Source organism: Corythoichthys intestinalis, chromosome 17 (genome assembly GCF_030265065.1).
Source record: "Corythoichthys intestinalis isolate RoL2023-P3 chromosome 17, ASM3026506v1, whole genome shotgun sequence".
NCBI classification, from domain to species: domain Eukaryota; kingdom Metazoa; phylum Chordata; class Actinopteri; order Syngnathiformes; family Syngnathidae; genus Corythoichthys; species Corythoichthys intestinalis.
In genome coordinates this window covers 24,699,083-24,720,872 of record NC_080411.1, presented here as the reverse complement: position 1 = coordinate 24,720,872, position 21,790 = coordinate 24,699,083, and the positions used below count along the sequence as shown (strand labels likewise).

General features: G+C 39.4%; 1 protein-coding gene across 3 annotated transcripts in view; it reads left to right on the top strand.

Moving 5' to 3' along the window:
• Positions 1-16,802, top strand: part of tnksa (tankyrase, TRF1-interacting ankyrin-related ADP-ribose polymerase a) — a 149,295-nt gene extending 132,493 nt beyond the window's left edge. For all 3 annotated transcript variants that reach the window (XM_057818164.1, XM_057818163.1, XM_057818165.1), the window contains 7 exons: positions 601-721; positions 1,719-1,816; positions 5,055-5,129; positions 5,253-5,358; positions 9,467-9,653; positions 9,734-9,890; positions 13,927-16,802. In XM_057818164.1, the coding sequence (XP_057674147.1) occupies positions 601-721; positions 1,719-1,816; positions 5,055-5,129; positions 5,253-5,358; positions 9,467-9,653; positions 9,734-9,890; positions 13,927-14,013 (831 nt within the window). In that variant the 3' untranslated portion in view covers positions 14,014-16,802. The remainder of the gene's footprint in view (positions 1-600; positions 722-1,718; positions 1,817-5,054; positions 5,130-5,252; positions 5,359-9,466; positions 9,654-9,733; positions 9,891-13,926) is intronic.
• Positions 16,803-21,790: the final 4,988 nt, after the last annotated feature.

Genomic DNA, 21,790 nt, shown 5'->3' with positions numbered 1-21,790 from the left:
CTCAACACGTTTGTGCATTCAGGCCACCGCTTTAGGCCTGCAAACATTGATGACTGCGAACAAGACAAGAGTAGATTAAGGTTGCAATTTAAATTGGATAGTTCACTCACCTTACCACTGCACTTCAACTGAACAAACTTGAAAACTTCACTTTCGCTTTGATCCGGTGCTCTATGACTGCCATGCATTCATTAACCTTTTCTGCGGGTAGTGCTGGACGCACTCTCATGAATATTTGTCAGCCATTATCTCTGCAATAGAACTCTGATTGCCTAGCCAATTAATGTCTACTGCCTTCTTTGGATGATATCTTGTTGTATAACATCTTTTTTTTTTTTTTTTTTAACCAAAGTTTTCGGCTTGTTTTTATGGATCATAGTTCCTGCCCTAACATTTCCAGGTTTACAGGCAGTTAAAAAAATCATAAATGTGACAAACGACCTGTTTTATTCTAGTATTGTTTAAAGATATATGCTCAAGCCTATTATTTGAATACTGAGGATTTATAGTTAAGCTGGTTTTTATGTGGCTTTATGCAGTACATGTGAAAATGTGGATTTCAAGAAAAGTTATAGGAATTCTTATCTGTCGTATGTACAGATCTCATTGGACGTGCTGGCAGATATGGGCCATGAGGAACTCAAGGAGATCGGGATCAATGCTTACGGACACAGACACAAACTCATCAAGGGCATCGAGCGGCTGCTGGGAGGTCAGCAAGGTGGGACAACACATACATTTGACAAGAAGTGCTCACAGCACATCAGCCTAAAGGAGTCCTTTTCAATTAGTTGGGTCGCCACCCCCTGGCAGGGCGTGGTACGATGACAAGGGGGGCACATGTGACCCTTGGAAACTTTTTTCTTCTTCTTTTTCAGTATTCAAATTAAATGGAATTGCACTTCTCTACAGCAGGGGTACCCATCTGCCGGGCCGCGAACCGGTACGAGTCCGTGGCGCATTTGCTACCGGGCCGCACAGAAATAATAATTTATTAATGACAGCATTCTGGCCGAATTAACCCTGTGCCCCTGTTTAACACACCAATATCCCTGTCTACTCTAGATATATTACTACAGGATAGATTAGAATGTCGTCATAGAAATCCATTGATTGGACTGCTAGCAGTACATCTTGTTTTGTGTATATAATATATTTATGGGCGTTTGTCCTCGATAATAACGTATTACAAGGCCGCAGGCGCAGCACATTTGTTCCCGGAAATAATTAGCCCCGACACGAGCGAAGATGACTGGAAAACAGATGTCTTTGGAGATATTTTTTACGGTAAAAAGTGCACCTGACGAGCCAGAAGATGAGCCTCCAACCTGGAAGACCCACGAACTGCGAAGGAGTGGATTCGTGACCCGTCTGTTGATAAGCCGAGTGATTCAAGCATGTCTGTGCAACAGGAGGATCAGCGTGTAGAGATCGCAAATGACGGTGACCTTAAACGTACATTTGAAACAACAACTTAACCGAGGTTTTGGATTAAAGTCATTCCGGAATATCATGACATCGATACGAGAGCATTGAAAACCTTGCTACAATTTTTTTAACACTCATCATGTTCAAGGTCGCGGGTGAGCTGCAAACCTATTCCATTTGACTCTGGGGGGAGTAATCAGAAACAAACCTAACAGTTGCATTTACATTGATATAGCGTACAGTATGTAGGGTTTCTATATCACTTGATTGGCCTGAATCTTTGTTTGCAGGTGCCAACCCTTACCTGACATTCCACTGCTCCAGCCAAGGCACCGTGCTGATTGATCTAGCCCCAGATGACAAGGAGTTTCAGTCTGTGGAGGAAGAAGTAAGCATGCAGTTAGTCATACACTGGCGCATATAAATGCAGATGAATCTTCAATACTTATATTACAGTATTTGTTTGGCAAGTGTGTGTGCCTGTGCGTGCCTACTCATTAATATGCTTAATTACCGTACACTCCATATTGTTTGCGTTTCTGACTGCACTTCATACTTATATACTAGTAGCTGCTCAGGTAAAGGAAGTATCAATGAATGAAGTAATTGAAGCAAACAGCAAATATCAGTATGAGTGATTTTAACAATAATGAATACATTCAGAAGTGAATGAGACCTTAATATTTGGAGTGCTGTGAAGTCTTTTTGCACTCTCTGATGCCACTTGGCACTCACCATTTCATTCCTGAGTTTTATTAGGGATTGGTAATGTACTTAATTTGCCTCTGAAATTAAAAAAATATATATATATACTAAACATGGCATGAAGTTCAACAGTATACCAACGTATTTCGTAGTTACTTAGAGGAAAAATAAATACTAAACATGGCATGCAGTTCAACAGTCTACCCAGGTATTTCGTAGTTACTCTGCTGTCAACTGGAATTAGAATCATAACAGTCCTTACACACACATAACGTAACATGACAAAACCAGTCAAAAAAGATTGACCTATTAGCATGAATACAGGTTGATGACACAGTAGTTTGGGCAAAATGGCAGCCTGCTGCGGTGGATGAAAGATTTTTTTCATCTGATGCAATATCAGAATGTTGCATTTTTGCGACTGATTGAACATGCAACAGATTCAGTGTTTTGTTCCCTGTTGAGCAAATTTCAATCCCATGCCATACACATAAGGAAGACTAATTGGCACATGTTTGCTTACTGTTCTTATTTTGTATGGTGTGTTTGAGCTGAACAACATAGTAAACCACACAACTCTTGATCGCCAATTTTCTCTTTGACTAAATCAGCAGGCTGTCATTGTACCAAAAACCACCAGCAAGGGGCAACGTGGTGCTACTGGACATCTTGTCTACGGGAAAGAGTAATAGCAGTATTAAACTCTGCACACTAACAGCTAATATGGTAACATTATTGCGACTGCTAACTCTTCTACTTGTCATTTTTACTGTGGCTAATGACTTGACAGGCACATTGAATAAAGTCTTAAAACCCTTTCTTTATAGACATCTCTTTGTGCACTGGGTTGCAGTCACATTGAAAACTTCTGTTCATAATCTACGAACCAGTTTCACGTAAATTTGGGACGCTATACAATTTGCGAATAAAAGGAAATGCAGTGATTTTGTCCACTTATTTTGCCAATGTGTTTCCTACATTTTTTTCTGTTTAAACTTTTAAAGCAACACTAGCTAACTTTTCAACCTTTATGAAATATTTTCATAAAATGTATGTTAATATGTCGACTGGGGGTCTGTATCGCTTTCACTGGCACTAATTAACTTTGAGGAGGGTGGCAGGAACCCTGCCACACAAAAAAAACAAAAAAAAAACAAATGTGCTGACTTCTTTACGGCATACGTCACTTCCCCCTTTTCCCATTCATTACAAAAACTGAAGTCGATGCGAAAGCTTTCCCGCGAATTCTGCAAAGATGGCGGAGCAACAAAGTGTTATGTCTGAGGAGGAAAAAAGGGAGGCTTCTCGGATATACAGAATAAATATTGGCCCGGCTTTCACTCTTTGGCGTGAGGGGCCCCCCTCCCGCCATGAGTTCGGGTGGGGTTGGGGGGGGTCAGCCACACTAAGCCACACGGTTGCTAACCGTCATGTGCTGTTGTTTAGCCACAACTGGATTCATTACCTTATTACTATTCATCCTTCACACAGCTGCTGGAAACAGAAATGTTGTTTAATCCATCTGCAGGTGACCAGGAGAATTTTGATTGATTGATGATTTTACGACACTGTGCGGGTGTGCAGTGGTCCTCATGGGAAGTGTCTTCCTTAAGGGAAAACGCAACCACTTAAGCCTGAACGATATATCCTTTAAACATCGCCATCGCGATGTGCGCCTGCGCGATAATCCCATCGCAAGGACGTGTGATAGTTTTTTTCTTTTTTTTTTTTTTTTTTTTTTTTTTTTTTTTTTTTTTTTAAGTTAACGATGGCTCTGATCTGGCCAAAGGAGCTGACTTCACACGGGCAGCAATCTGTCAATCATCGTAAACTGTTAAACAGTTTCTGCAAGGAAGCGCGGGCTGGAATTAATGTGTGTCTGGGGGGGTGGGGAGGGGGTATGGAGACAATGATAAAATAAACACCAGAAATGATTTATGAAGAGTTTTTAATTTCTACATGTCACTCCAAGAGTCACAGCCATATTAGGTAAACAGAAGCATTTAATAAAGCCTAGCATTTTTCTACTACAGTACTTTACCCTTGTTTAAAAATGATTCGGTGGGACAGTTACGTTTAAAACTGATCATAATTATTACATTTGAAGTGCTTAAAAAAAGAAAAACATGTCTTAAATGTATTCCTTTCCAGTGCTAGATCTGAATAAATACATTGAGCGCACACACACACAAAAAAATGGGGGTGGGGGTATGCACTACTTCGCGGTTTTTCACTTATCGCGGCGGGTTCTGGTCCCTATTAACCGCGAAAAACGATGAATACTGGACACTGTGATCATGATGAGTCATCCAAAGTCATTCCAAACAGCTATTCAAGTCATCTAGTAATTTTTAATATCGCAATATAATATCGCAATATATCGCAAACCCCCCAAAAATTGCAGCAATAGTTTTTTACAATATCGTTCAGGCCTACTACCACTTTTGTCCACCGGCGTCGCAGAAATCGACTAAAACTAAAAAGTTACCAAGTGTTGCTTGAACTTGTTATTTATGTCCTATTATGAAGAAAATATTGAAATTTGACACTTCCACTTCATTGCGTTTACTTTTTATCAACAATGTATATAGTTTCCTATTGTTTGGGAATTTTGTTGTTCTGCTTTCACTCATGTAGAAAAAAGAACATCTTGGAAGCATGTGTAGTAGAAAATTTCCCTTTTTGTTTTTATTAATTAATACCAGCATCATCAACCGCCAGTAAAGAGGCTTTTGAAAGAAAATGTTTAACTTTCAGCATTGTCTTTTAATTAGAAATGCAAATGATATTTTAGTTTTTTTCTAACGAAAACAAGTGTTCAAACACAAAGCAAAGATTTAGCATCTCATTTACATGTTTTTTGTTCCATGTCCTTTTTAATATGTTAAAAGCATGCTTGATCCTACTCATTGTGTCCTCAGCTGCAGAGCACCATCAGAGAACACCGTGACGGCGGAAATGCCGGCGGCGTCTTTAGCCAGTACAACATCATCAAGGTGACACCTCAAAAACACTCACTTTAGGGACCTCATTAGCTGACAACATAACAACTTTAAAGTACTGTCCCTTAAGTCAAATACATATAGCAACCCATTTTTGGATCATTGTTGTGTGTGCAGATTCAGAAGGTGGTGAACAAGAAGTTACGGGAGCGGTACTCGCACAGACAGAAGGAGATTGTTGATGAAAATCACAATCATCACAACGAGCGAATGCTCTTTCATGGTAAAGAACCATATGAGCTGTCTGGCACGCAAAAGTTCACACCTGAAGTGTGCAGTTCTGGTCACCGACCAAGCGGTTCTTCATTATATTCCTCTTCACACTTTATTTCATAGTCCAGCCAATTATTCATATACCATTTTCAAAGTAAGTATCTACCAACCTTATACAGAGAAGTTTGTGTAGTATAACTTAAGCTCTTAGTGACGGCGTTTTTCGTTAAGTTAAAGCTGTAAAATCTGTACCATAGGGTGCACCCGACTAAGCTGCAACTCTAAATTATCATAAAATGCAATTAAAAAAAAATACACATACAAGCCGCAGGTGTACACTTTTTAACTCATTCACTCCAAGCCATTTTCACTGGAGCAAGGCCCTTCGCTCCCGGCTGTTTTACTGGATTTTGACTGATTTTGCAAGGCCACAGAAAATTCTGTTCTATTGCTATATAAACATGGAACCCACCAAAAGAAAGATTAGACTCTCTTCTTTCAGCAGAAAAAAAGTAAGTTCATATATTTTTCCATTCTTTAGAAATCAGCATTAGAAAATAGCTTAGTTTAAGCATTTTTCCAATTTCTGATGAAAAACCAGAGAAATTGAGCTTTTTGTGAACGCATACATTTCAAACATAACTTTGACTTTAACAGCTATTTTTTGCTTTATTTACATCCCAAACATCTTAATAATGTTTTCCTTTTACAAAAAAAACAGAAACCAACACAAATAGAGCTTTTGACAGCAAAGTAACAAATTATTTAGACATAACTAACTGAAAGATGACGTTGTGTTGGCCGCGACAACGGGTTAAACTTTTCCCTCATCGCCGCCTGTTTCAAAAAGATGAATTTTTTTTTGTCTCTGCGGGGTCTGCTCGACGAGCAGCACGAACTGTACGGCATCTAGTGGTCCTGGTTGTTCTGCTCGGTCGTCCAGCGCCTGGCATCCCGGGCGTTCTACTGGTTGTTCTGCTCGGTCGTCCGCCGCCTGTCATCCATTCGGTCGTCTTCCACCCTCTCCCTGGCTTTGCGGCTTGGCTGTTGGTTGCCGTTGAATAGTGTTGTGGGTCTTACCAAATGCGCTACTGCCCTCCAGTGGCCAGTTTTATTGCTTTAAAATGGGTTTTGAGTTTTATGCATTCTATCTGAGATACATGGGAACCTATAGATGCAGATTGTGAAAAAAAAAAATGCAAAAGACGTAGAAATACGTTTTTGGGACACTGAAGCAATTAAAAATAGAACATATTTATACGTTTTTGGGAGCAAATGAGTTAATATGGATATTTACATAGAAGTATGTTACACAGAAAAACTAATTGATCAAAAATGTGCTGGATTGTCATCATTCATAAGCAGCTGCCCAACAGCCAAGTTCCCCCAGTCGGATGACCACTTGCCTTTAAAAATACTTTTAATGTGTGTTATCTCTGATAGCTGTAAATCAAAGTGTTTATCTGTTGGCCACATTAGTCACGTAGTGTATTTAAACCACACTTATTTGATATTATTACGTTATTACGATATTATTAAGTATTTTCTTAAGCCATGTTTTAGTATGTTCTTCCTGTATGCATCCAAACAAAACAAGCTGAAAGCGCACGGTAGTACTTAGGATGTCAAATTCGCCATTAGTAAATGTTTCGCTGGTGTAGGATATTTTATCAGAACAACGGTAATAACAAGGAACATTTGTAACAAACAAAATTCTTAAGAACAAGAATTTCTTGTTGCAAAACAATGTGAGCATTGAATTGCTTAAAAGAAGTGAACTCTTTATAAGAGGATCAACTTTACAAAGTTCAGCTGCAGTTATTTTGTTATCCAGAGGCGAATGACGGTTCTCGAACAAATTTTGTCAATGTCGCCGCACCTGCAACTCGGCTCATTCTTACATGTTACGCGCTCTCCGCGTGACGTTCTACGGTTGCTTTTCCCCTGCTGCTCTGGACCACGTCACACCAGCAAAGCGTGCAGAAACCGTGGAACGAGTCTCGACTGCTTTTGTCCATTCAATGTTAAAAGATGTCCGCTGTTTTGGCATGTCTGCGTTGCATCACATAAACTGAACCGCACCCCATTTACTTTAAAAGCCGGAACAATGGCTTCCGGCTAATGGATTTTGTCGGACATATCACTGAGAAGGCTGAGTGTCCGTCCTAAAACCGGACAGGTGGTAACCCTATCCCCCAGGTGTGTTCACAGCCAGTCTAAGCCCCCAACAGCACCTTTAAAAACTACTTAAAGGGATCCATTGATAGAAAGACTTGTATTTCATGAAAGATAAACGTTATTATGAGTTAAAAATAATTTGTTATGAAAAACCCTCTTGATGTTCTCGTTTTTCTACCATTAGTAAAATTAATTTAACTAGTAGGTCGCCATTGTTGTTGACGTCGCAGGGCGGTGACGTCCTTTGGTTACACTGCCGTACTTCCAGTATCACTCTACATAAACATGTCGTCGGTTCTGTCCTTCCAATTTGAACCTGCTAGGAACATTAATGAGCTGGACAACACTGTCGATATTTCACAAAACGAACAGCAAAAGCAAAATTAACAGGAAAGACGGGATGACACGAGATGAGAGCATGACAAAACCGGCGTTCTCCCAAAATGTGCTACACCGGCAAAACCTCCTACAAGAGGCGAATTCGACACCCAAAGTACCACCGTGCGCTTCCAGCGTGTTTTGTTTAGATGCATACAGCTAGAACATCATAAAAATGCTTTAAGAAAATACTTTAACGTAGTAACATCAAATAAGGGTGCTTTAAATACGCTTCGTGACTAATGTGGTCAGCAGATCAACAATCTGCTTTAAAGCTACCACAAGAAAACACAATGCATAAAAGTATGAGAGGGGAACACATGCAGAAATTATTTTGAGGCAACGAAAAGGTAATAAAAGACTCAATAAAAACACAAAAAGTAAGTTCTCGCCACTTTTAACCGATATGCGCATGTGTTGGAGGTCTTGCTGCGTAGATGGAATTACAGAAGACCGTTAGTGTTCGTCTAGTAAGTGACAAACTACGTCATCACCCCGAGCACCCATTGCGTGCATAAAACATTATGCTCTCCATAGTTCAAATTATGTACTAAATATTGTAGAGTTTTAAATCAATGGCAATGTTTTATTAGTTTTAATAACATATTTTAGTAAAAGAGAACTATTGCACCTTATTAGAGCCTACAAGTCTTTAAGGCAGAGGTTCCTTTTATAAACTATAGAACAAAAATATATCCATTTTTACGCTTAAAATCCCTATAGTGTTCGATAAACTTTAGGGTAACTGCTGTCCATGCTAGCCTTAGCATAGAGCTTCATCGTAGCACACTACAGATGTCCCTTCTTTTTAAACATACCTTAGCACTTGCAGTTAGTCATAACTTTATTGTATTGTCACCAAGTATTGACCGGTATCTTCTTTGGCGATAAAATCCCCATCATGCCTAATAAACTCGGCCAACAGTGTGCTAGCATAGCAGCTTCGATGTAGAAAATTGTGGACGTCCTTTTTTTTTTTAATCTGTCAAAATACCTATGTTTAGTTTTAAAAAATAAGTTTTAAATGATTCTTCTGTAGTGGTACCAAGGTTATTTCTCAAAAAGCCTTAGGAGTAATATCAACAGGAAACTGAAGCATTTCGTTGTTCAAAAAATACATTACTTTAATATAACTGTGTCAAGATCCATGACTTTGCTTTTCTCTGTCCCATTCAGGCGTTCTAATCATACACGGTGTTACAATAATGAAACGAGATTGAGTCAGCGACGCTCATTAATCCATGACAATTTGCCATTTGCTTTTTCCATGCTGTTACACAATATTTCACCATTATTCTGCTATGTTATATTCTCACACTCTTAATAGTCTGTTCTTCTTTTATGCCTATGTTGAACATAGTACCGTGATGTTTTGGTCACGGTCTCTGTGCTTGCCACGAAACTGGTGTTGGTGCACAAATGAAGCAAGGAATTGATTTGAATTTCTAGGTCAAGTTGAAGTACTGCCCATTGGTTTTTCAAATCGCAGGCAGTCTGTGATGACTGTACAGAATTCTGCCAGTACTCTCAGCTGTCTTTCACACTAATTGTCCTCATGGCAGGTTCTCCGTTCATCAACGCCATCATCCACAAAGGCTTCGATGAACGCCACGCCTACATCGGCGGCATGTTCGGTGCCGGCATCTACTTCGCAGAGAACTCCTCCAAAAGTAACCAGTACGTGTACGGAATAGGCGGAGGTACTGGATGTCCCACCCACAAAGATCGCTCCTGCTACGTGTGTCACAGGTAATCTTCTATTTCCCAACACAGGATATACTTTTCCTACATATGTATTAACGAACAATTGGTCGATGTGTTGCTTTCAGGCAGATGTTGTTCTGTAGAGTGACGCTAGGTAAGTCCTTTCTTCAGTTTAGTGCAATGAAGATGGCCCACGCACCCCCGGGGCATCATTCAGTCATTGGCCGGCCGAGTGTCAACGGACTGGCCTACGCTGAGTACGTCATCTATAGAGGAGAGCAGGTGTGGACGTGCGCACGTTAGACAACACATTTGTCTTTATAGGTTTATAACAGTGGTTCTTAACCTTGCTAAAGGTACCGAACCCCACAAGTTTCACATGTGGATTCACTGAACCATTCAGAATTACAAAATAAAACTTTTTTTTTTCAAATTCAAAACCAATATCTAAGCTACCACGCTATTAATTTAGCAAATCTCCGTTTAAAATTCTTCTCATTTTGGCAGCATGTTTTATAAACAGGTCAAAATTTGAGACCACGCTGCCCACTGGTCTGTTGTATTCCCTCATACCAAGTGCGAGTCAACCTTCCACTGAGCAAACCAGCTCCTCCTCCCTATCAGATCAAGGCAATTAGAAGAAATGGAGTAAGCCTGTAAATTGGGAGCAAACCAGTCCAGAACCTGGTTCAAAAACCTACTTTGCCTAGATTTGATCAGCTTACAAATAAGGCTCTGCGTTACCATCGCCCTTACACTTTCCAAACCCTTGGGGTTCGATTTAACCCAGGTTAAGAACCACTGGTTTATAATAATGTTGAAACAGGCATTTAGATTGACACCTATGTCCTTGTTCTGAACATGCACACACAAAATGATATACAGTGGTACCTCGACATACGATCCTTTCGACACCCGACTTAGAATTTGACGTGCCATTTGTCTCGACATATGAGGACGTGCTCGAAATACGACAATTTATAACAGCGTTGCAATTTAAGTGTTTTCCTGCTAGACTGATGCATGGCGGATTTTCTTGTGAGAGAAATTAACTGTCCCAATAAGGTCAGTGCAGGTGTTGAAAAAAGGAAAAAGGTGATGCTTACCATTGAAATGAAGTTGGAAATGATAGAAAAATATGAGCGTTGTGCAGTGTTGTTTCCATCAACGATGATGATAACAAAAATATTTCGTCAACAAAACAATTTTTTCCCGACGATGACGCGCTGAAAACGTGTTTTGAGAGACTAAAACATAACGACATGGATGCCAGTTGTTGTCTGACAACACGAGAACGAGATGAAAATTCGCCATAGTTTCTGTCATAAATTCACAATGTGTGATATTTTCTTATTGTATGAGTAGTTAGCACAGATTTAGCAGTGTTTGGTCATGTCACTCATGTGACATGCTGCGCCTCTCTTAGCCCTGGATCCCCACACACACACACGCTTTGTGAGTAAGCCTGGGCCCATTCCAGGCTCTTTTTGTGAAAAAAATGTGTCAGGTGCTGCTTGGTAAGTTTTGCTTTCTTATCTTGGTTGGATATGCCATGTTGCTTTAGCCTTTAAAGGTCTATGCGGAGTGATTATCACACACTAAACTCATTTGTAGCATTAGACTAGCGTTCGCGTCAGCATTAGCATTTAGCGTGGTGACTCTGTGTCTTAAACTCGTGGAAAACATTTTACATGCACTTCATGGCGTCCAGGTGAGTTTAATTTATTGCAAATAATGTGCTGTATTCCTGCTGAGTATGTATTATCATCATGAAAATGATGTCCTTTTAGACTCTACAGTTATTTGCTCGACTGTCATGTTGATTCGAAATTGTTGGAAACCTTTTGTCTATTAGTCATGGTCAAAAACTTTTGAAGTTTATAGATGAAAATATTTTGAGAATTGTTGACTAAAACTAGACGAAATTTTGACGAAAGCTAGACAAAACTTTTGAATTGACTAAAATATGACTTCAAACTAATAAGTATTTTCGTCCAAAAGACTAAGGAAATTAAAATGGCTGCCAAAAACAACACTGGCGTTGTATGAACAGCAGTGAACTGACTCAACAATACGATGGTCCTCCTCCTACCTCCGTTCTCCTGTCTTTATTAGTTTGGTGACAATTATTATTGTAACATCGGCAAAGAAATTGCCTGCTTCGTCAGGTTTTTAAATCAGGACTTGTGCAACACAACATGGTACTGCAGTCGACGCCAACAACAACATAGATAGAGAAAGTAAAAACTACCGCACCTCTCTCAGTATGTCGTCAGTCACACGGTGCATTCAGGAACAGCATGCAAAACACAAGAGCCACATTAGAACCCGATTCGTTACATTATTATTATTACAATTTTTATTTATAATTTATTTGGTTTGCTCTATGTAATTGCTATTTGTAATTTTTCCAGAAGTATCTAAGGATTTAGCGTAGGTGTTTGGGCTGTAAATTAATTGAATTATAATGTATTGTTATGGGAAAATCCCGCTCGACATTTCATCATTTCGATTTATAAACCAGGTCCTGGAACGAATTAAATTCGTATGTAGAGCTACCACTGTATAAATACAAAAGTCTTGTCTTTTATCAATTTTGTATAAACAATTGCTAATAACCTGACTTTTAATTATTCATTTGGTTTCAGAAATGGCTCATATGAAAGCTAAGGCCCTCCCAAATGATGTTGAATGTACAAAATTTTGTTTACTGAATCATTGAATGAAGACATAAAGGTCCAATTTTGGCAAGACAAAAGTTTTGTGGCCTACAGAAAGTAGTGTGAAAATTGAACAAAAAAATGTACTTTACAAATACAAAAATACGTTACATAACATAAGCGAATTAAGTAGTGGTGCTGTGAGATCCAAATTTAATATTATAATATTATTAACAGTACGACTTCCATGGACTTGAAGGACTGCATCCATGCGGTTCAGCAAGGATTCATACAATTTATTGATGAAGTCATCAGGAACATCAAAGAAAGCAGTCTTGCATACCTTCCAGAGTTCATCAACATTCTTGGGTTTTGTCTTCCATGCTTCCTCTTTCATCCTACCCCAGACATGCTCAATGATGTTCATGTCTGGTGACTGGGCTGGCCAGTCCTGGAGGATCTTGAGCTTCTTTGCCTTGAGGAACTTTGAGGTAGAGATTGAAGTATGCGATGAAGCACCATCCTGCTGCAGAATTTGTCCCTTTGTATGGTTAGGAATGTAAGAGGCAGCTAAGATTTGTTAGTATTTCAGACAATTTATGTTGCCTTCCACCCTGCAGATCTCTCGCACACCCCCAGATGGGAAGTAACCCCAGACTATGATTTTTCCACCACCAAACTTCACTGTTTTCTGAGTGAATCTCTGATCCATGCGGGCTCCAGTAGGTCTCCCGCAATATTTGTGGCGACTGTGGTGTAATTCAATGGAAGATTCATCTGAAAAATCCACCTTTTGCCACTTTTCCAGCGCCCATCCTTTCGACAGGCTGCGGGCCTTTGCAAATGCCACACGGTTTTTAATTTTCTTTTGTTTAATGCTGGTTTCTGGGCACTGATTCGACCATGGAGGCCATTTCTCAACAGAATTCGACAGACTGTTCTGGTTGACACAGGGACTTCAGGTGACCAGGTCTCGTGGAGCTCTGCTGCAGTGGAAAAAGGGCTGGCTTTGGATTTTCCAGCCAACAACTGGTCCTCCCAAGCAGTTGTCTTGCGGGGTCTGCCTGATCTGAGCTTGTCAAAAACGTCTCCAGTCTGTTTATCTTTTTTTTTTAATTATTCTCTGTACCTGACGCTGAGACACATTGAAGGTGTCTGCCACATCTGCAGTGGATCTGGTCTTCAGGCTCTTGATAATTAACACTTTGGTCTCAGGAGGAATCTTGGGCATCTTTTCAGAGGTCAGGTTGCAGTTGATGTGGCAGTCTAGTGCACTGGGGTTCTTTTTATACATACCTGAGAGTTAATTGATCCATTATTGGTAACAGGTGAAGCTGTAATCTGGGATTGTGTGCATCATTTGACAAGGCGACAAGATTTATGTCTTTGCAAAAATTGACTCAATGGACTTTACCAAGCTGTAAACATCAGAACACTTTTCAACAGTTTTGTTTGGCACCGAAATTTTATTCCAAAACCTGTTGAGATTAATATCATCCATTTCTTGTAAGAAAATATTTATTACAAATATATTAGAGGGACACTTCAGGTGCATGTGTATGCAAGCGACAAGACTTTTGTTACGTACTGTATATAGTATACATTTCCTCTGACATCATCTGTAATCATTGTTCTTTGCGTGTGTATCTCGTAATCAGGCTTACCCAGAGTACTTGATCACGTATCAGATCGTGAAACCGGAGAGCGTAGCCACGCCTGCCGCCCCCGCCGAGCAGAAGTCCTAACGCACACAGTGTCACACCCATGACCCGATGCTCCAGACACCTCTTGGAATGGCCTTTTTGGGAGCCCCCGAGCCCAAGTAAGTGCGGTGGACCGGGCTGACGCTAGGCCGCTTTGCCCAAAGTGCTGAGTCCAAAGGGGCCATTTGACTTTTCCTCGGTTACTGAGCGGAGGCAGGAAGCGTTTTATGTTTCATGAAGTCTTCACTAGAATGACTGAGCAGAACACAAGGGACCAACACTTCAACCCAAAACAAAGTACAGTTTTTATAATTGCCTATGTTGAGAGTTGAAATGGTAAAAAAAAAAAACACACAAAACTGTGACCCAAGAACACTTTATATCATTTCAACCTTGTTCAACAACATGAAACCTTTGATATAAATGCCTAAACGATGAAAAATACGCCAAAGTGTGCTTGTTGATGCACACGCGATAACTAACAATAGGCTTCCACAAACAAAGCTTGTCTTTCAGGTAAGATGCATCACATCAAGGTCCTTTCCTGGACCAAACTTCCATGACTATTCCATGACTTTGCAAGTATGTTACAAAAAAAGGTCCACATTTCACATGGCACATATCCATGGTTGTTGTTTACATGTGAAGTGGCAATTTGCACACTTTGCTTTATTGAACTCATCTTGTCATTTGAGAATAAAACTGATACCATTGGTTATCCGGTTGAACTCATTGGCTGCCACTGGCACTGGTAGTGACCAACCTTAACCCTAAAACTGGATTGGCCGTCAATTCCAGTGAATGAACTATGGTCTATATACTAGTCCTCAATTGTGGGACGACTCTTGCATACAAGTACTACAAAAATTTTCCCATCACTTTGTGAACAATACATGCGTTAAATGTCCGAGTGCATTTTGTAGTGCGTGTTTACTAAATCCAGTGAGGGGCAAGCTGATCAAATATTAAATGACATTTGTGTCTGTACATGCAAAGAAGTCACAACAGTAAAAAAATGCAAACACAGTTTGCAAACTTTGTTACGTGTTAACTTTTACTCTTACGTGTTAACAATTCCTGTGAGATAGGCAGCTAAAAAAATGATACATTGGTGCCTCTTGTTGATCAAAAATATTTCGTTTTGCAAGTCATGTACCAGAATTTTGCCTCTTTTATCAACTATTCTATATTTTTAAATCATGTCAAAGTGGCAGACACATATTCGATCCAGTAGCAGTATTTGTTAACTTCAGTGATGGAACCAAGGGCGTAGGTTTGCATAGGGATGGTAGGGACATAAAACTAGCAACTTTTCAGGATGCTGAAATCGTCCCCACCAACTTTTAAGCAACCTTATTTGCATTATGTAATGACTTCAGGTATATAGGTAATTTAAATTGTCTTCCCATATGCTATAAGGACAGAATTTACGCTACGAATATTAAATGAATTACACTACTTTCGTTATGTTCAGACTAACATTGACCCTTTTTCACTTGCACAATGTTTTCCCCTCACACGATGGATATTACAAGTTTTTTTTGCCGCCAGCAGCAGACACTGTAAGTAATGTAAAAGACGTCAATGTTGTGGAGGTGGCGAACACACCACTAATTTTGATACTGAAAGTCTGACCTGCATCAGAGTTAGCATAACATTAATATGTTTGAATTTCCCGAACTCTAGGAGGGAACTGCTTTTTAGAGAAATATTCTCCTTTATGTTTTCTGCTGTTACTGTTAATTAAACTGTAAGAAATTTAGTGAACCAAGGTTTACACCCTTCTCGCAAGTTTTCATTTTTATTTTATTTATGTGGTCTTAAAACAGCGCTATGGAGCTTTCATTTTTTTGTTGAGTTTGGGGGCTGTGCTTGGGGACAAAAGTTTTTATTCTTTTTTGTTAGGGTTAGGGTTATCGTCCCTACCGATATTGAGACCAAACCTACGTCCTTGGATGGAACTCAAATCATCCTAATAATAATCAAATAGGTCGAATGAATATGCTGAAGTATAGCGAACATAATTCTCATTTTTAAAATACTCACTGATTTTTTTAGGTTTTATACCTTACAAAACAATCCTCTCCATGAATTTGTATTAGAAGCCCAATTTAGTTGAGTAATAAAAACTCAAACATTAAATTTACATGCTCTTGAGATGCTTTTCTAGTAAGTGCGTCAAAAAATGAAAACTAATGTTCATATTTGTACTGGTTGGAACTTGTTCACTAGTCTGCAAAAGGACAAGATGTCCCAATGGTTCCTCAACTTTGGGGTTCAATCAATCGTTAAGCTTTAAATTGGTCTGTTCTTCAAGTGCCACAATCAACTGAATATCACATGGCAAAATGGTGTATTTCTTAGCACTGCACTGATACCATTTTTAGGAGAGTTCGAACAATTATTGATACTTGATAACCTTGCAGTTTTGACAAAAAATGTCAAAAGTTTCACTCCAATAAATCAACTAATAAGTGCGCTGGTAGGGGCGCATCCCTGGTCTTTCTGCAGCAGTTTAAAAAATGACGGCGAGAGTAGAAACTTTGAATCGACTTGGAAGATTTTTAACCTCATCCTTATTTCCCCATGGAACACTTTTCAAAACGATTTTGATATATACAATATATATACAGCATATATATTTGTCTCATGTTTGAGCCTTTTTCTGTTTTGAACTGGGCGAAAAGATGAATGGATAATAATGTGATTTCCTCATTGGTTGTGTTTGTTTTACTTGCTCTTGTACAACTGGTTGTACATCACTGCTGTCTACACATATTGTTGTACAAAAAAGAAAAAAATGAATAAAAGAACTACACTAAAATTCTGTTGTTTTGTTTCCGTCATCATTTATTTCAGTGTGATTCTAGATTGGAGGAGTCCAAGGTCACAAATGTCATTCTACAGTGCTGGCCAAAAGTATTGGCACCCTCGCAATTCTGTCAGATAATGCTCAATTTCTCCTAGAAAATAATTGCAAAATACAAATGCTTTAGAAGTAATATCTTCATTTGTTTTGCTTGCAATGAAAAAACACAAAAGAGAATGAATTTTTTAAAAATCATTATCATTTTACACAAAACTCCAAAAATGGGCCTGAGAAAAGTATTGGCACCCTCAGCCTAATACTTGGTAGCACAACCCTTGACAAAATAACTGCAAACAACCGCTTGTGGTATCCATCAATGAGATTCTTATACTCTGCTGGAATTTTAGACTATTCTTTGGCCAACTGCTCCAGGTCTCTGAGATTTGAAGAGTGCCTTCTCCAAACTTCATTTTCAAATCTTTCCACGTATGTTCTATGGGATTCAAGTCTGGTCTCATTGCTGGCCACTTGAGAAGTCTCCAGTGCTTTCTCTCAAACCATTTTCTAGTGCTTTTTGGAGTGTGTTTTGGGTCATTGTCCTGCTGGAAGACCCATGACATCTGAAGGAGATCCAGCTTTCTCACACGGGGGTCCTGCATTGTGCTGCAAAATTTGTAGGTAGTCTTCATACTTCATAATGCCATGCACTCGGTCAAGCAGTCCAGTGCCGGAGTAAGCAAAGCAACCCCAAAACATCAGGGAACCTCCGTTAAGTTTGACTGTGGGGGCTGTGATCTTTTCTTTGAAGGCCTCTTTGTTTTCTTTGTTGATGCCTTTTCCCAAAAAGCTCTACTTTTGTCTCATCTGATCAGAGAACATTCTTCAAAAACATTCTTGGCTCTCTCAGGTAAGTTTTGGCAAACTCCAGCCTAGCTTTTTTATGTCTCTGGGTCAGAAGTGGGGTCTCCCTGGGTATCTTACCATAGAGTCCCCTTTCATTCAGACGCCGACAGATAGTACGTGTTGACATTTTTGTACCCTCGGACTGTAGGAAAGCTTGAACTTGTTTGGATGTTAGTCGAGGTTCTATATCCACCATCCGCACAATCGTTCGATGAAATCTCTCGTCAATTTTCTTTTCCGTCCACATCTAGGGAGGTTAGCCACAGTGCCATGGGCTTTACACTTATTGATGACACTGCACACGGTAGACACAGGAACATTCAGGTCTTTGGAGATGGACTTGTAGCCTTGAGATTGCCCATGCTTCCTCACAATTTAGCTTCTTAAGTTCTTAGACAGTTCTTTGGTCTTCAATTTTATGCATGCCCAATGTGGTACACAGGACAGAGGGTTTAACTGGCTGCAAGTGTGATTTAGTTATTGCCACCAGCCGTTATGTGCCACAGGTAAGTAAGAGGTGCTGTTAATTACACAAATTAGAGAAGCATCACATGATTTTTCAAAAGGTGCCGAGACTTTTGTCCGGCCCATTTTTGGAGTATTGTGTGAAATAATAATGATTTATGTATTTTTTTCTATTCTCTTTTGTGTTTTTCCATTGCAAGCACAATAAATGAATATATTACCACCAAAGCATTTGTAATTGCAATCATTTTGTGGGAGAAATTGAGAATTATCTGACAGAATCTCAGGGGTGCCAATACTTTTGGCCAGCACTGTATGTGCCTTCCACTGCTGAATCAAATAGTAAATAGTAGCATAGTTAAACTACCTGAACTAACAATACTAGGCCCAATTATCTACTGATGTTTCTAGTGTATCACAGTGGTTTGCCAATAAGTTTTAATTATGTACTAGTAAAGTAGTTGAAATTCGTATGTGAGCATATATTCATGTCAGAACATGTCAACTTGCGGCGTAAATATTTACATCATTAAATCAACTGCACATTAGCCATGAGTGGCGTCCAATCCATTTGCACAGGGAGGGGATGTCACCAAATAAACTTAAATAATCTTTCTAATAGTGAAAAACTAATTTAAACTGCCTGTTTTGTAGACATTTTTTGTTCCGACATTAATGTCAGTTTGATATGTGCATTTTTCAATCTCAAGTGCTAAATTGATCATGTTTGAATAGCTAAATATGTCAAGGCTGATCACCAAAATCCGCCTTATATTTTTTGCCATCACTGTTCATGATCAATTATTATCCTACTTTTTATAAGAAGCATCATACTTATGCTAATGCTTAGTAATAATCTACTGGATTTATATAGCAGTTTTAATATAGGTAACAAAAACCAGCGAAGGCACACTGCGGCTATAGTCAGGGTTTCGAAATGTTTATCCTTCAAGTTGGTTCAACACAAGCATTTTCAAAATGAAAAGTATAATTGTAATTTACAGGTCTTCCACTAGAGGGCGCTCACTAACCAGCTATACATTATACAAATGAACTTGGCATAAGTCTTGTCTCTAAATACTACATTACGCTACGGAAACCAAAACAACTATGATATATTTACACCTATATATAACATTAAAGTCAATAATTGTGTTACTTTGGCTGTTCTGCTTCAGGCTAAGAATCTAACTCATATGTACCATTATAACCACTGAGAGGTACTCTAATATTTTGTAAAGCAGCACATGCTGAAAATTACATTTTCTCATGTTTAGTGCTACACAGTGTTTAAAATTTGGTGTGAAAATTATTATGATTATTATTATTATTATTTTTTTTTTTTTTGCACATTTACGACATTGCTTAGCAACTAATTTATTTTTCATTATTAAGTATTAGACTTAAATTTATAAATCCGTTACTAAATATTTAAAATTGTATGTATTAATTTTAAATATATAAACCTAAATTTTACATATATATATATATATATATATCTTAAATCTAAATGTTAAATCCCAAATGTAAATGTTGAATCTTAAATCTAAATATTAAGTCTTAGTCTTAAAGATAAATATTATATTTAAATCTACATTATAAATGTAAATGTTAAATCCAAATCGTAAATATGTATCCGAAATGTAAATTTTGAATCTAAACCCTAAATCTTGAAACTGGTGGAAATGCAGCTAATATGCAAATACAGTCTGAGCTGCTCCAGCTTTGACTTTGTTACTTCCGGTCACCATTCATGTTAATTTGCATATTATACATATATATATATATATAATATACACGAGTATACTAAATGTTTATTTTCACCCATTTCAAGATTCAGGATTTAGATTTAACATTTAGATTTAAGATTTACATTGAGGATTTACATTTAGGATATATAATTCAGATTTACTATCAAGATATATTTTTAAGATTTAGGATTTGAATTTGGATTTAGATTTAGATTTAAAATTTATATTTAGGATTTAATATTTAAGAGTTAGATTTAATCCCAATCGCGTCCCTCCAGGACTCACTGTCATTGCCCACGTGAACGTTGAAGTCACCCAGGAGAACGAGGGAGTCCCAAGAGGGGGCGCTCTCCAGCACGCCCTCCAAAGACTCCAAAAAGGGTGGTTACTCTGAGCTGCTGTTCGGTGCATCAGCTCAAACAACAGTCAGAATCCGTCCCCCCACCCGAAGGCGGAGGGAGGCTACCCTCTCGTCTACCGGGGTAAACCCCAACATACAGGCGCCAAGCCAGGGGCCAATAAGTATCCAAACACCTGCTCGGCACCTCTCACCGTGGGCAGAGGTGTAGCAAGGGTCCCTAGGAAACAAGCAACATGGGGCCCTTCAAGCGTGTGCAAGTAAGGGGAACAGTTGGACTTGGAGCAATAGCATATTTAACAAAGGTATAATCACGCCTCGGTGTCATGGAACGCTTTTTAGGACACTCAAAGTGCCCGGCTTCTAGTGTAGAGTGAGTGAAGGGGCCCCTTCAGGGGACTCAGATACAAGGCTTTCACTGGCACTGACGCACTTGTCGCTGCGACAGTGCAGTAAAGCTGCGTGTGCTAAATCTGTTGACCCTATGGGTGGCCCCCTGCTGGCTGGGGTTTGCCTAATGGGACGCGACGCCTCTGACTGTGGGCAACTCCAGAGTGGAAGAGAGTCCAACCCCTCTCGAGAGGATTGGTACCAGAACCCAAGCTGTGTGTGGAGGATAGTCCGACTAGCTCGGACTCCTTCACTGCCAGAGAGATGACATTCCATGTCCAAAGAGCTAGCTTTTGTAGCTGGGGTTCGGACCGCCAAAGCCCCCGCCTTTGGCTGCCGCCCAACTTCCGGCGCACCCGACCCCTGTGGCCCATCCCACAGGTGGTGAGCCAATGGCAAGGGGAACCCACATTGCCCCTTCGGGCTGTGCCCTGCAGGGCCCAACGGGGACAGGCCCGACCAATAGACGCCCGCCCCCGAGCCCCACCTCCAGGCCCGGCTCCAGAGGGGAGCCCCGGTAACCCGCGTCCGGGCAAGGGAAACTTGAATCCATTTATTTTATTTGTCATAACGGCCTTTTTCAGCTATGCTTTGTCTGGCCCCTCACCTAGGACCTGTTTGCCATAGTTGACCCTGCCAGGGGCCTAAAGCCCCAGGATCATTGGGACACGCAAACCCCTCCACCACGATAAGGTGATGACTCACGGTGGGGTAAGAGATGTAAGATTTATATTAAAGATTTTAAAATTAAATATTTAGTTTTGGATTTAAACATTTAAGTTACTTATTATTTAAAAATAAATATTTCAATTGCTAAATAATGTAAATGTGCCTCTAGAATATTCACACCGCATTTTAAACACTGTGTGGCGCTAAATGTGAGAAAATGTAAATTTCAGCATGTGCTCCTTTACAAACGGCCCATACGGTAAAACTAAACATTCAGTCTGATTTCATCACGCAGCATTAATTTACCGTGGGTGTGTACGCACATTTGTATTTGTCTTATTAAAGAAAATACCATTTTATCCATCACCTGCTTAATGAATTACTTATTTTTATTCTAAAAACAAAATGCATTTGGTGGGAGAATTCTAAATTGGACGGCTCTATAGTTTTATATTGCTGTCTTAAGTCAAAAAT